General features: G+C 47.6%; 1 protein-coding gene across 2 annotated transcripts; it reads right to left on the bottom strand.

The window, feature by feature from the left end:
- Positions 1 to 1859: 1859 nt before the first annotated feature.
- On the bottom strand, positions 1860 to 14309 carry LOC143000128 (somatomedin-B and thrombospondin type-1 domain-containing protein). 2 transcript variants are annotated; one of them, XM_076149335.1, is made up of 6 exons: positions 14226 to 14300; positions 13758 to 14130; positions 5789 to 5974; positions 5223 to 5313; positions 3174 to 3332; positions 1860 to 2887 (listed from the first exon to the last, which is right to left on the bottom strand). In XM_076149335.1, exons 2-6 carry the CDS (start codon positions 13984 to 13986, stop codon positions 2782 to 2784), a joined length of 771 nt encoding a protein of 256 aa, XP_076005450.1. In that variant the 5' UTR covers positions 13987 to 14130; positions 14226 to 14300; the 3' UTR covers positions 1860 to 2781. The 2 variants fall into 2 exon arrangements, with proteins under 2 accessions (XP_076005450.1, XP_076005451.1); XM_076149336.1 differs by having other exon boundaries at positions 1861 to 2887; positions 5789 to 5971; positions 13758 to 14309.
- Positions 14310 to 15614: the final 1305 nt, after the last annotated feature.

Below are 15614 nucleotides of genomic sequence, written 5' to 3'. Positions count from 1 at the left end.
GCAGCAGCTAAGGGGTGGGGGGTAAATGCCTGATTCAGAGGGGACGCATCCACGGGCTGACAACACTCTATTGCCACTGTTGTAGTGGAAGTTGTGCTGACAAAGGGGAGTTTGGAGAGAAGCTGGAGGGAGACGGGGCGGACACATGGAGCGGCCATCTGCCTTAAAGGAGAGGTGGGGAAGTGTAATTACTGAACCTTTGAGCAGACGGATCATCTCAAACACAAGTTGACCAAACTATAGAGACCTGGGCCTGCTGAGTCTCTTTAAGGCTCCGGTTACACTCCACAATTAAAAGCTTACATGTATTGACTCATGAAGCTATATACCATGTATGATGAACTTTGTGAGGCTCCTTTGTTCAATAAACAAGAAGATATATCAACATGATGGCCTTCAAAAACACCTTGTTAGTCTCAGTTTCAGTCAAACAGTTGAAGACGTATTTAGAGACGATGTAATCTGTGTTTAGTCTGTCCTCTCCCCCGCTTACATCACAAAAACAGACCCGAGTTGTAGGAGAACACACACAAACACATGATTACATACATTAGCTGTCATTTAGCTTGTCGTCACCACACATGCGCCACAGGGAGAACATGCCAAGAATGCAGCAGAAATATGTCCATGGCTCCATGTTGGCATTACGTTACGTACGTTCAAGAGCACTGTGCTTTAAAGTGTTCTGTTCTGTATGTAAACACCGGGGGAAGGTGAAGGATATACTTAGAGGTGCTGTGTGTAACAGCCGTAATAACACAGGAGAGGAGCCAGCGACGCCCCGCTGGCCTGGGGAGAGGAAAACAACAAGCCAACGTATCTGTCAATCATGATTCAATATACACACATCAGCTGTATACACACAGCCTCCACCAAGCCCGAACGAGCACATCATAATCCAGCACCAGGGGACCAACTCCAAGACTACAGCCGGGTGCCTTGCTCAAGGGCAAAGGCAGAGTCGTTGAGATTGATGTTACCAAAGTATTCAGAGTATCTAAAGCCAAGTTTCATCAACACGGTCCTTAATGTTTGGAGTGATCCTGTAGATAAATATGACAGGAGAGGGAGAAATAAGAGGGGGGTGGTTTTTATTCACTAATGGAACAGAATACATGGTGCTGCACTAATAAAATTATCATTTATTTTGAAATAAATAAACACACAAACACAGAAAAGGAGAAAAGGAGGAAAAGTCTCAGATTTCCAGAGAGATGAAGAATGAAGCTGAAACCAGACTGAACCTGCTGTGTCAGGGACGTCAACATGCAGCAATGAGTCTGTGATGTTAGACTGATGAGGAGAGAGGAGGAGAAGAGGAGAGAGGAGGAGAAGAGGGAGTGCAGGGAGAGAGACAGAGAGAGAGAGAGAGAGAGAGAGAGAGAGAGAGAGAGAGATAATGGGGAGGAGGTTGTGTTAATTAATAAGAGAGGGAGTGAAGCGGCTCTGTGTCTCTCTGTCTCTCTCTCTCTCTCTCTCTCTCTCTATCTTTGGCTCTCTGTCTCTCTGGCTCTCTGTCTCTCTGTTGCTCTCTCTCTGTCTCTCTGTCTCTGTCTCTCTCTCTCTCTGTCTCTCTGTCTCTCTGTCTCTCTCTCTCTCTCTCTCTGTCTCTCTCTGTCTCTCTGTCTCTCTGTCTCTCTCTCTCTCTCTCTCTCTCTCTCTGTCTCTCTGTCTCTCTGTCTCTCTCTCTCTCTCTCTGTCTCTCTGTCTCTCTGTCTCTCTGTCTCTCTCTGTCTCTCTGTCTCTCTCTCTCTATCTGTCTCTCTCTGTCTCTCTGTCTCTCTGTCTCTCTGTCTCTCTCTGTCTCTCTGGCTCTCTGTTGCTCTCTCTCTGTCTCTCTGTCTGTCTCTCTGTCTGTCTCTCTCTCTCTCTCTCTCTCTCTGTCTCTCTGTCTCTCTGTCTCTCTCTGTCTCTCTGTCTCTCTCTGTCTCTCTGTCTCTCTCTCTCTCTCTGTCTCTCTGTCTCTCTGTCTCTCTCTGTCTCTCTGGCTCTCTGTTGCTCTCTCTCTGTCTCTCTGTCTGTCTCTCTGTCTGTCTCTCTCTCTCTCTCTCTCTCTCTCTGTCTCTCTGTCTCTCTGTCTCTCTCTGTCTCTCTGTCTCTCTCTGTCTCTCTGTCTCTCTGTCTCTCTGTCTCAGCGCGGGGTTATATTGGATGGTGCGGTGCTGATTGTAAGATGGGAGGAAAGGAAAACAGGTTTAGAAAACAGTGGCATGTCTGAGAGAAGCAGGGTGGAATTTGATGTAGATGGCTGTTTCCCTCTCTTACGTGATGCTGATAAAGCCTGGATCACAGCACCGGGTCATTTTAAACTTAAAAGACTCAATGGGAGACGAGACGACAGCAGAACGGACAAAACTTTGGGTGCAGCCACTGTGGGATACAGATGTGTGTGGCTCCAGTATATGGGCCATAAACATTACATATAAACAATCAAAAGTAGAAAATGTATAAAGCTAAATCATATATTTCTATACATTATGCATTGTCACATACACTTGCATTGGTGGAGGTAGATAGCAAAGACTCAAGGGTTAAAAGGCCGAGAAGAAGCCGCTGTGCTTTGGAGAGGAAGCAGTACGCGACGTGGCTGTCAGATATGAAGTTAAATGCAAGATATTCTTTACAGTATACAGAGTACAGTACAGAGTATGAGGTGAAAGGTTAACGTGGCAGGATGCTGCTGATCTCCTTGAGTTATAGGATCCAGTGAGCTGGTTTCTGGCTTGGCTGGCAGGGATCCCGGCAGTTTGGCGCGGAGAGACCGGGTCCCCATGCCACGGCTCATACAAACAGCACAGAGTAGGGAGGACACCGACAACCCTCAGAGGAAGACTCCCGCATCCAGGAGCCGTGGCAACCCGGGACTGAAGCTGCGGCCCAGAACGTTCTAGAGAACAAAGGGATGGGATCAGACTGTGATAGTGCAGAGAAAGTATACTTGTGTGTTCTGTCCATAGATTGTAAATGGGCGTCCATTTTACTGCCTTGCTCAAAGGCAGCTCATAGTTTTTACAGCTATTTTTGGAAACGCAAAGCTGCCTTGTTCCACTGCTGTAAATATAAACTTGATCCCTAAACGCCATAAGTGTAAGTGAAGTAAACACTTGTGTGAGGTGTGTGTGTGTGTGTGTGTGTGTGTGTGTGTGTGTGTGTGTGTGTGTGTGTGTGTGTACCTGATGCTCTCCAGCCCCTCGCCTCCACAGCGGTCTGTCTTTGACATGGCGTCACTCTGGCACTCGGCACACACCAGCCGCTCCCTCACCAGCTGAGCGCTCCACAGTTTGAGTTTACATGCGGCGCTGGCCTGCTTCACCCGCAGGTACACACAGTAACTACACACAGGCAGGGAGAGAGGAGAACACGTATGTTTGAGATGTGACAGATTCATCAGTGCTACAACTTACATGAGACAGATTTGAAGCTGGTCAGTGTGTTTGGACTCTGTTGAGACATAATTCTGTTCCCGACCTCGTCTCATATCGCTGCCCCCAGATGAAGAGACAGAGGCTGTAAACTGAAGAATAAAAGCATTCTTCCTCCTTCCTCCCTGCCCTTGATGTCATTGAAGTGACTGAAGCTGAACTCAAAGCAATCCAACCTAACGAGCTCCATCGGCGACTGAAGCCACACAAAAGATGATAAGAGATTTGTTACATTTGCTCCGGTGCGGTCACGGTCATCTGCCTGGCTGAAAACAATAATAACCTCTTGTTTAGTCGCTCACTCTGCTCACTCTGTTCCTTCTGGCAGGAAACTTTGAACATTTGCAGCATTTATTTGGGCGGCCAAGCACAAAAAAAAAACTAAAAGAAAATATAAACCTTGATCCAAAAACCTCTGACACAACATGACGTATCAAAGGTTCATACCAGGACACAAAGAGAGAGAGAGAGAGAGAGAGAGAGAGAGAGAGAGAGAGAGTGAGAGAGAGAGACAGAGAGACAGAGAGAGAGACAGACAGACAGACAGACAGACAGACAGAGAGACATAGACAGAGAGATAGAAAGAGAGAGAGTGAGAGAGAGGGGGGAGAGCGAGACACAGAGACACAGAGAGATAGAGAGATAGAAAGAGAGAGAGTGAGAGAGTGAAAGAGAAAGAGAGAGGGAAAGACATAGAGAGAGAGAGAGAGAGAGAGAGAGAGAGAGAGAGGTCTCCATTATCAAGGCCAAAGAAAATAATTGAATAAAAGCAGTAAATAAATGAAACAGGAGATGGAAAAATGACTGAAATGTGTTTGTTACCATGACGATTCATATTATAGATTTCTACTATGATTTCTACAGCCTCCTGGTCATCTACACATCTCCCCAGTCTTCTCTGTGTGTGAGTCATGCAGCTGACGGTCGCTCCCTTCATGTCACCTTAACGCCTCCATGTTTCCTGGCTCACCTCCCAAGGCAACACCAGGGTCGCCTCAGAGCGCCAGATGTCTGTGTGAAATCAGCCCGGCTCCGTGTCGCGGTTATGAATCATGCGTGTGCTTCCAAATCCCTCCCTGATGCGCCGCGTCTCAGCCAAAACAAAAGTATCTGGTGTCCATTTTAATCAGCGTGAAAGGAAACCAGCCACGGCTTTCCTTCCCCTCGGTCGAGTTCATCAGCAATCAGCTCCAGATCAAAGATGTCTGTGCTCCAGGCAGGGACGGTTCACCTTCTAACATGGATTACTGCGGCCTTATCAGTAAAGGTCAGTTCCTCACACAAATACTCAGTGACAGCTCCCTCGTCTTCCCTAATCAAAGCCGTTTCGGGCCTCTGTGTTGTGGCGACCTCCGCCCGTCTGCTCTCATCTCTTAGAGCGCAACGTTTACGTTAAAACGACCGCTGAAGTAAAGTTCAGCTGAGGAAGAACTGATAGCAGGTGCAGAACAGAGCTGAAATGACTGAACTCAAAGGAAAACGTGATTGCTGGAATGAAAATGAATAGAAATCATAGTCAGAATAAAAACGCATTCTTCTAAGGAGAGTTTGGGGCAAAGATTTTCAAAATAAAAGAACAAAACATAATAAGGTTTTTGTCGATTGAATGCAAACATAAACAAATGAGATTGCAGAGCTTTTATAGCGAGACTCCGCCCACAGTCGCCCTGCTCTCTAAACGTTCAGCTCTACTTCCTTCCTGTCTGCATACAGGAGAGCCACAAAGAAAACAAAGGTGAGCCGGCGAGGCGTCAACAGTGGTTTGTTTTGTTTGCAGTCCGTTAATAATAGAGGCCCTACCTGGCCTTCTCCTCCTTCATCAGCATGTGTGGTCGTCTCCAGGGGTCCTTGAAGTTCCTCTTGAAAGAATCAGGCAGGATCTTTGCCACCTCTGCAAGTGAAGCGTGAGGATGAAAGGTTGAGCACGGAGAAACCAACAATTTAAACCTGCTTACGTACGTCTCAGCTTACAAAGATAGAGCTTAAAAACACTCTGGGTCTCATGTCATCATCCTCCTGTGTGGGTGTGTGTGTCTGTGTGTGTGTGTGTGTGCGTGTGCGTGTGCGTGTGTGTGTTTGTGTGTCACAGTTATCCAGCCTTGTAAAGACTCACGTTGCTTTCATTTCTCAGAGGAAATCTTTTCTCAGAGACTTATCTTGTGTTTTTTTGGAGTGATTTTCCTTTGCAGAGCTTAACTGAGGTATTCCTGACGACGTGCAGCTGGATAAAGCTTCAGAGCAGATGTGTGTGAAATGTAACGCTTACTGTAAAGCTGTCAGCGTGAGTGAGCCCCAGGGAATCACAGAATGAATATGTGACAGAGCTGAGCAGGTCTGTGTTGGCGCTGTAAGTGGACGCCTCTCACCTTTGGCGGTGCTGCAGACGGCGTTGTTGCCAAAGCATCCTCGCCGCTGTTTGAGGTCAGGGCAGGGCGTGCCGCCGTTTCTAGGGGGGACGGAAACTTGGCGACTCCTCTCTGTGCTTCCGACCCCGCACGCCGACGTGCACGGCGACCAGGGACCCCATGAGCCCACCACACAGTCGATGGCTGCTAGGGGAACAGGGAGGGGTGGAGATCAGGAAAGTTCAAAGTTAAATAAGTGTAAATAAGAATGGAGAACAAGCATCTGAAGCCTCCTGCAGCTCTGAGGACACTTTTGATTTTGCCCTAGATATCTTCTAAATTTACAGGTTACAATTGAACCAATCAATTACTCAATCAATCTATCAAGCAATGGAAATAAAATGGCCACGAGTAATATCACATCCTCCCCCTGTTGTGATACTGACTCTATAGTGTGTGTGTGTGTGTGCGTGCGTGCGTGCGTGTGTGTGTGTGTCTGTGCGTGCGTGCGTGCGTGTGTGTGTGTGTGTGTGTGTGTGTGTGTGTGTGTTGTGTGGGTGGGTGGCATTTTTTTGTTCAGCAGCTGCAATATGAGGATTTTGTAAGTTGTAGTGTTAATTTAATTCAAATGTCTTCTAAATTAGAATTTTGGAAAAATGACACATATTACTTAACACACAAACTCCTCACCAAGTCCTGTCCAGCCCTTTAGATGCATTCTGTTTTGGCTTTGTGCCCTCCTTGGCTCCTAATCTGAGCTGCTCTAACTGCATGACTGAATGTGCAGCAGCTACACACACTCCCTCTAATGATGCACTAAGCACTTCAGACTCAGGTAGAGGAGGAAAAGGAGTGACTGGCTCATTACCATCTGCTGACTCCAGACTCAGGAAGTCTGCGACCCAGGTCACATGTAAGGGGCCATTTAAATAAGAGGCTCATTGGCATCCTGTTCTCTCTGTTTGCCCTAAAAGCCCACATCAACACACACACACATGCACGCAGACACACACACACACACACAACAAATAAATACACAGCAGCAATCAAGCGTCCCACTCAGCAGGCTGGTTGAGCTAATTTACATCAGGGCCAGGAGGAAGCTGTGTTAGTGGGAGGCTCGTTCTGATCAAAGCAGAGAGTTTGCAGCAGCAGTGTAACGCAGACATGTAATGGCTGCTAACAGACGTCATTATGGAGGGAAACACAGTACACTGCATACTAAAGCTCGGTACGCAGCATATAGAAACACAAGCACACACAAACGCAAAAAGCAGGACAAACAGGATTGATGTTTGGATCTGATATCAGAGCTACGGAGCTTCAGAGGTTTGGGACAAAGGCAGCAGGTGCATGCAGAGAGTGAGAGGATAAATACACCATAACTCAATCTAAGCCTCTGTGGTCATCTAATCTCACTCGCTCTGTCTTTATTATACTCGCTCGCCCCACGTAGTACAATGCCTCAAGTGAATGTGTGTGTGTGTGAGTGAGTGTGTGTGAGAACAAGAGAAAAAGAGAGAGTAAGAAAGAGAGAGAGAGCTTTCAAGGTGCCGCTTGTTCTGTTCATTCCCATGGTCCTGTCGGGATTTGGGGGTCGGGGTGGGTGGGTGTGTGTGTGTGGGGGGGAGAGGGGAGGGGGGAGGGGGAGGGGGGGCTGTCTCGGTGACACAGCCGATCCACAAAGCCACTGTGGAATCTCTGCATTCCTGCACATTAGTGCGGCCCACCTGACACTCGCTTTTCCCACATCAACACATACACGCGCGCACACACACACACACACACACGCAGTGAGACAACCCCCCCCCCCCCCCCCTCGCCGCCGCCCTCCCACTTGGGCTTCACACACACATGGACATACTGTACAGATTTCCCTCTCAAAGACATGAGTCATATCAACTTTCTGTAGTAGAGACCAAAGAGTGCGATCGGACGCCACAATACCATCAACTTCCTGCACTCTCTTCCCCCTCCTCCTCTTCCTCCTCCTCCTCCTCCTTTCCTTCCTCCTGTCCCCTTGCCTTTCCTTCCTGACGTTTATCCCAGTCATACATAACCACACATAACTATAACTATGACGACTCAAGGGGCCGATGAGCGTTGAAACGGTTAAACTGAGTCATTCTGTGACTGTTTTGGTTCTAACCCAGTGGAGGGATTTATGGGCAGGGCAGTTGGTGCCTGAGGTAACTGCTGCACACAAACAGGATGGGTGAAACTGGAAGGGTCGGCTGGTTCCCGCATGGAGGAAACACAGGACTTCTACCCCCTCTCACTCTCTCTCTCTCCCCCCCCCCCACACACACACAGAGATCTAATGCTGTGTCTGGAGGTCTCAGCCTGTTGGCCCTGTGCCACCAGAGGTCAGAAGGCAATTACTAAACTCTGGTGGTCCCTCTCCCCCCCCGTCCCCTCCCTGCTCCCTTTCTGGTACCGCCGCTGCGACGGCCCCGCCACCCACATGATAACCCTGCTGAGATCCTGACACAGCCTGACCCACAGGGCTTAGAGTCACTGTTGTCCCCCCGTCCCCATTGTTTGGCGAGAAAGTCCCCAGTTGAGAAAGCACGCCGCCACCGCTGACCCCCGACCCCAATACAGGAAACAAATGGCGCTGTGCTGTCAGCATGTTCGGCTTTTGTCTCTATCACCAGCTTATATGTTACTGTGAGTGTTCTCAAGTACGGCTACAAAGCTTCTCCTCAAACATCTCTAGGTCTATAAATAAGAGAATAAGAGGGAGAGAGAGAGAGAGAGAGAGAGAGAGAGAGAAGGAGAGAGAGAGAGAGAGAGAGAGAGAGACGGCCCAGTGTTTTTATCAGCGGTTGACTTTTAGACAGAACATTCACAGCACTTTGGCCCATTTTTGCTGCTTGGCGCCGTTCAGACAAAACACCATGGAGTAAGCCGATGTGAGAGCGTCACACCCTCTCTCGCTCTCTCTCTCTCTGTCTCTCTCTCTTTTATCTCTCCACCTGTCACCCAGTCTCCAGTCACACTTGCAGTGTGATAATAGCTTATTATCTTTTAAATGAAACGGGGCGCACTAACCCTTTAACGCCGCCGCTCCTTTGCTTTTTCCTCTCATTCCGCCTCAATTCTGCTTCCATTTTAGGGGTTTGGTGACAAAGAGTTGAGGACCTGCAATCACCCGGCTGGCTTTATCTGCCTCTCCCTTTATCACCCTGTGCTGCACTCGCCCCCCCATCTGTCTCTTTTTTTTTGATCCCACTTTTCACTCTCCCACTCCCTCTCCTCCTCCCCCCACCTCCTCACTGATGGGACCCAGATGTCCAGCTGTTCTGGAGGACCGCTGCACCTTCAGTCCCGCCATCCCCCCCGACAACCCCCCCACCCCCCCAGCCCGTGTAAGGATCTGTGGCCTCGTGCCTTCAGACAAGCCTCACAATGTTCTGCAACACAGGGGACGAACCCTAATCCTGCTAATAGGGGTGAAGGCCACGGGACTGAACCATAATAACTGGTTGGCACATAAATGTTTCCTGCAGACACCTTTGGAACGAGCAGCAAAAACAAACCAACTCATTAAAAGATTTCGTGACAAACCCGGCCGAGGCGGCTGGCCAACGCGGCTCGGAAGTCATGTGTCCTGTGTAACACTTTATTAAAATATAATTAAAAGAAGAAACACACACACAGGGGAAAGAGTGGAGCGCAGCTGTGAAACACAACGGGAGGCAGAGCAGAGATGTCGCAACATCTGAGGAATGGAAGCAACAACAGGGATGTGACTCTGCACAGTCAGCCAGGAACTTTATAAAACCAAACAAACACACACATGATGTGGTTGTTGTTTAAGGAAAAGGGGCCGTATACATTTAACATCTGAAGATTTAGAGGGTTGTTGGTTCTGTTTCAGAGAAAAATCCCAATTGCAAGAAATTTCATATCAAAGTGAAAAAGAAGGAAGAAATAAAAAGGAGGGATCTGATATTGAGTTTTACATTTTTTATATATATATTTGAATTTTCTAAATCAGATTTGAAAGTTTAAAGTTTAAAGTTCTTATTCATGTTAATCAAAGTTTCTTGAATGTTGTTGTTTTTTGAGAAGTTTTAAATTTTTAGTTTTAAATCTTGTCCAGAAAATGTACAGTCAAAAACAACAACAACAACAACAATAATGAATCTGCATCATGGAGATATCATATTATATGAAATATTCTTGGTCAGGATCATTTATTTTAATGTATAATGACTAACACTAAGAATGTTGAATTCATGAAAAATAGGCAACAAAAGTACAAAGGCAGACTTTGGAATGAGAATCACGTCCTCTACACTTTGTGTCTAATGAAGCAGGCCGACTGTCAGGCTGCTTTAGATGACAGAAACACACAATAACACACAGCAACACACCGTACTGGACCCCATTGTGAAATAAGCAGTGACTCATTGAACTCATTTTGAACAGAAGGGCTATTTAAAGTTTTCAAGCATCTGTGTTCGATAATATCCACTCCATCTCTCCGGCTCTGATCATCTACAGTGAGCGCCTGGACCAACTGGATGCCGGTTGTTTGTCTCAAAACCTAAACCAGCTGCTCTGTTTCATCCCCGGTTGGGTTAGAATATTCACCACTCGGCCAGCCAGCGGTCACAAGTGGGGAGCCGGAACAAGAGGGAGCGGAGAGAAGCAAACATAACCTGCAAAGCCCCAGAGGAGAGGAAGCCAGGGAGAGGTGCCTGGAGGAGAGCAGCATGGACGCACCAAAGATGAGCAATCGCTCCTCTATCTGCTGCTTAAATATGTCTGCTTGTTGAAGTGAGAAGTACCAGCTGCTCCAGACGGGAGAGGAGCGAGCACATCCACCTCCCTGTGGAGCGGTTTGAGCTCTACGGTCTGTTAAGAGGAAGGAGTCATTATCTTAACGTGACACTTCCTGTCATGGACCAAATGTGCTGGAATCAACACAAGACTGAAGATACAGCAGAACTCCAATCCAATTAAATCCTCCTGTTTGTGAACTCTCCCTCATATAACATAATAAGACCTGATATGAGCCTCAGGGGAGGACACTCAGGTCAACAGGATCAGTGGGGATAATGCTGAACTTCTGATATCTCAGATTTGGCCTAAGGAATTTTGGAAGTGCCAACAAACCTTCAAATTTCAACCTTCAACTAAGATCAGTTCGCTCTGTTCCTGCAGATCCATGAGTGTGCATGGTTTCAGAAGCACAGCAGCAACATCATTCACACCCTTCTCTCAATGGGACGTGTTCCCCGTATTTCCAATTCTGCTATAGAGCTTGAATGCAGCATCATACTGGACGCTTGACCTTTAGAAACAGCAAGAAACTGTAAATGCTGCTCCGGGCCCTCACTGACTTGTAATGGTTGAATTCTGTGGTAATTGGTGCTTATAGAAAATGTGCTTACTGTTTGATTCTGACTGACACTAAAGATGGATGATCAACATTAGCTAGCTTATTGCATTTGAGCCGAAAAACCTTATTATGAGACTCTCCTGTACTTTCTGCCTGTAGTTAACCAGGCTGATGAGGCTGTCGGGATCAGTTTACACGGCAACAACACACTGAGCTGTACCTGATTGCGAAATAAGCACTGACTCATTGTTTTTCACCAGAAGGGGTATTAAAGTTAAAGTTGTAAATCTAGAATGAAGGACGATTGCGCAACTCTTTGTTCTGCTTGGAGTCTAAACTTTATGTAGAAACTGATTGAGTTAGAGAAGTGACATCACATCTTTCTGGTTTTGATAGCTGATTCTGAGATCCTCCAAACCTTTTTTACGTTCCTGTCTAACCTTATATATCTCTGAGAGCTCGAATCCCTCTGGAGAGCTTTAAGTGTTGGGGTCCAGGTGGTGATGAGAGTCTGCCAGGCTCTCTGTCTCCCCTCTGATGTCACCCACTCCAAACCCTTTGCTCGCCCACAGCTGACTGGAGTTAATTACAGCCTGTGACAGACGGTACACAGACGGACGCCGAGATGCGTTACAGAGCTGCAGGATCAGATAAAACCTGGGCGGGAACGTAGAGGAGCTTTGATGAAACACACACTGCCTGGTTTTACACTAGAAAGAGGCTCAAGGTGCAAAGGGAGGAAGTCAGGGCTGTGGTTGAACTTACTGATCCACACAGGGGTTCAAAGGTCATTGCCAAGTTGACAAAAATGGATAGTTAACACCTGAACAGGCCCAGCAGAGTCACGGTCACACTCATCAGTCCACACATGATGATAATTAAGACTTCTCTCAGATAGTTTGGATGGAGTTTCTTCTTTTGTATTGGACTCATTCCAGCTCGTGACACCTGCTCTCTCGTGTTCGTGTGAAAGATCATCTTCTGTATGACATCAAGGCTGAGGCATCACAGATAAACACAAAAGTTACACAACCTGTGAGCCGACGCACATGGCTGTGGTTAGTTAACCTCTTAAGGGAGCGGCTGCTGTTAAACAGTGCAGCCGTGACTCCGGGCTGACCTGAGGCTCTCTCACATGGGATGGATCAAGCATTACAGCCAGTCCGTGCAGCTGACTGATGATGATACAGGCAGTGTGTGTGCCCGGCTTTTGACCCATCGGTGGATAAGGGATCACAAATTCAGTCTCGAGTCTGCAGCGTTTTTCATTTGTACTGGACACTAAGTTGGATTTCCCAGTCGCAGCACCTCATCTGTTGATAAATGCACCAGAGTTCATTTATGGATTTCTTGCAGGAGCTTGAAACCCCATTTTCCCCTTCTGATAGCTTCAAATGAATACTTTTACCTCCTGGCACCACCAGATCATTACAACATTTCAACATTCTGACATAAATCAAAGTCTCTGCCAGCTCATTTGTGCACAGCAGGGAACAGAAAGAAAACTAGTAAGCTGTAAAATGTCTCTTAAGCTAATGTACTGTATGCTTTGGAAAACGTCTGGCAGTAATGTAAAGCATAGATGATTTGTAGTAAATAAAAGAGGCAAACAACTTCGGATGACTGCATGTTATAGTAACACAGAGATTAACAGGTGCTTCGGCTAGTTTCCCTAAACAATGGAGTGTTATAAATGGACTTACAGCTGCTGTCACACACACACATCTGTGCAGACTTTAAGTGAGCGGCTGGAGCCTGGGTGGCTGCTGCAGCCTGTTCACGTCTCTGCACAAAGGCTGCCCTCACACACAGGTCAGCGTGTGTGTATACACTGAATGTACCTAAATAAAGGGACGGCTGCTCTCGTCCTCACACACAGGTGCTTGTTAGTGAGCACTTAGGGACGGAGGACTGAGTGTGTATCTGTCCACAGATAATGACTCCACGTGAACTTGAGATGGTCCAACATTAGAGCGTCTTCCCTCACAGGTTGGAGTGTTTCCTGTCTGTCACATCTCAGGCACAGCTCCACTGTAACCCTGACCATCTTTGGCAGTCTGTCCCCATGCTGTCCATTCCTCTGTTTGTCCATATATAGCATCAACCAGGATGAAAGGATTACAACCCAGGAGCTAAGGACCCAAACGTTTCCATTGATAAATCTCTTGAATGGAATCCTCCTGTGTGTTATGTTGTTGTTTCTAACTGCTCACTCAAACCTCAGGCCGCTGCTGCCCACCAGACTGCTCCTGTCCATAAAAGTCAATTTGAAGCTTTGATGCGAAGGTCAAGGGTCAACCCTGCAAACTTTAAAAACACATACACACACAAGCCGGACATGGAGCAGCCTCCTCTCTTGGTCACATCTAGCTGGACCCTGAAAGCAAACAGCCATAATGGGCGCCATATAGAGGCAGCTATGTGTAGTATGTCTCACTGTCTCTGTCACCTCTGTGCCAGGACAGGGAGGAAGAGGAGGAAGAGGAGGAGGAGGAGGAGGAGGAGGAGGAGGAGGAGGAGGAGGCCATCTCTGACTCCAACTGGGAAACAATAAACAACAGGCACCACTGGACAGGATTTGGTTAAAGATGTAATAAAGCTCCACAGATCTCCACAGCTGGAGTGTGTGTGACTCACCTGATATCTGACACACACGCTGGTAGTCCTCGCAGCAGTCTCCGGTCTTGTGACAGTAGGTGTCACAGTAGCAGACGGTTTTCCTCTTGGTGAACTCAAAACACTCGTTATTCCGGCCCGTGCAGCAGTTCGGACTCTCTCTCTCTCTGCAGCCCGCCTCCGCCTGCGGAACCAGCAACCCGCAGAAAAACGCCAAACATCCGCACACGATCCATCCATGCGCTCCCATGACGGAAACTTCACCGCTCCTCTGCCTCTCTCCCTCTCTCTCTCTCCCTCTCTCTCTCTGTCACACACACACGCACACACACTGCTCCTGGTGTATCCTCACTGCTGGTGGCGCTTTAACTGAAGGGGTCACTGGTTCTGTTGTCTATTTACAGTCCGGGGGCAACATAGTGACGAGGAGAAAGAGATGATCAGAGTTTGGAAAACAAGAAGAAAAAGAAGAAGAAGAATCTCTCTTACGCGCGGACACCGACGAGACGCGCTGATGCGTAAAAGTGGCGCCGGAGTGGAGCGTGTGTGCGCACTGCCTCTCCACCACACGAGCCCCGGACACCGCCCCTCAGGGCTGATCAGTAGGAAACACACACACACACACACACACACACACACACACACACACACACACACACACACACACACACACACACACACACACACACACACCCTCTCTCTCTCTCCCCCTCCTCTCTCTCTTACACAATGTCGTCGTTTTCTGTGCTATTACATCACTGCCGATCTTCTTTTTACTTTTCAGACAACAAACATAAACAAAACAAAATTAATCTAACGTTCATAAAAATGACGTCACGGTGATTTCACAGAAGTTTGAATCCCAATAAATCCAAATAGGATCAAATTATCCTCAAGCGCTTCCGAACCCTTGACGAGACTCAAACCATCTTCTGCATCCGTCGATCTACAAATCAGACAATCAACATTCAGCACCACGGACAGCGGTGCGGCCCCTTCATATTCAATAAGTCAACAAAATCCATTTTGGGGGTTGAACTTCTCTCACAGGTTCTCGTTGCTCCTCTGAGCTTCAGCCGCAGCTTCGCTAATGTCGCCGCATGAAGCGCCTCCGCCCCGCCGAGGCCGAGAGAGGCGGCAGAACAATAACATCACTCTCACTTCACTGCACCTGAAAGAAGCGGCGTAATGGAGGACACGGCAAAAGAGCATCAAACGCTTTGAGCTCCTACAGAGAAGGAGGGACACCAGAGGAGAACATGTGAACGGGACATGTGCTGTGATTAAAGTGCATTTAAGAGTAGTAAAGTGTAGTAAAGTGTAGTAAAGTGTGGTAAAGTGTGTCATGCAACTACACAATCAAGTCAACAACAGGAAGATTATCTTGCAGAAGGTATATGAACTTTCTTCTCCAAGGTAACCAGTAGCAACAAGCATGAGGTCAGTGAGCAGAAACAAAAATATGTGCAGACGGAAACAGTACTTCAGTAAAAGAGTTATACCACTGAGGCAGAGCAGGGAGGAGGAGGAGGAGGAGGAGGAGGAGGAGGAGGAGGAGGAGGAGGGAGTGATGATGGTAGGATGAGGGGAGGTTGGAGGCGACTTTGACCCTTTTTCATAAAGCGCTATTGTACAGTCATGATGAGCGAGGAGGCCTCTGTCATCATCCCTATCACTGCATGTGTGTGTGTTGGGAGGGCAGAGAGAGGGGGGGGGGGGGGGGTAGGAGACAGAGAGCGAGAGCATTTGCAGCATTTACTGTAATACTGTGTCAGTGAGTTCACACTCACGTGTCAGTCCCAATTAATACTTGATTACTTACATCATTAATAGTTATGAGTTAACTGATCTGCTTTTCCATTTACTGTCCACTGTCTA

Source organism: Genypterus blacodes, unplaced genomic scaffold (genome assembly GCF_046128005.1).
Source record: "Genypterus blacodes isolate CSIRO-AG114 ecotype Tasmania unplaced genomic scaffold, CSIRO-AGI_Gbla_v1 ptg000045l_1, whole genome shotgun sequence".
Taxonomy (NCBI): domain Eukaryota; kingdom Metazoa; phylum Chordata; class Actinopteri; order Ophidiiformes; family Ophidiidae; genus Genypterus; species Genypterus blacodes.
Note: the sequence above shows the minus strand (reverse complement) of the source record. Positions and strands in the feature narration are given on the sequence as shown.

Coding starts and splice junctions, on each gene's coding strand:
- LOC143000128 (XM_076149335.1), bottom strand. CDS start 13,986: ATGGGAGCGCATGGATGGATCGTGTGCGGATGTTTGGCGTTTTTCTGC. Junction 5,975..13,757: donor GCGTGTGTGTCAGATATCAG/GTGAGTCACACA, acceptor CTGTTCCCCTAG/CAGCCATCGACTGTGTGGTG. Junction 2,888..3,173: donor GAGGGGCTGGAGAGCATCAG/GTACACACACAC, acceptor TTTGTTCTCTAG/AACGTTCTGGGCCGCAGCTT.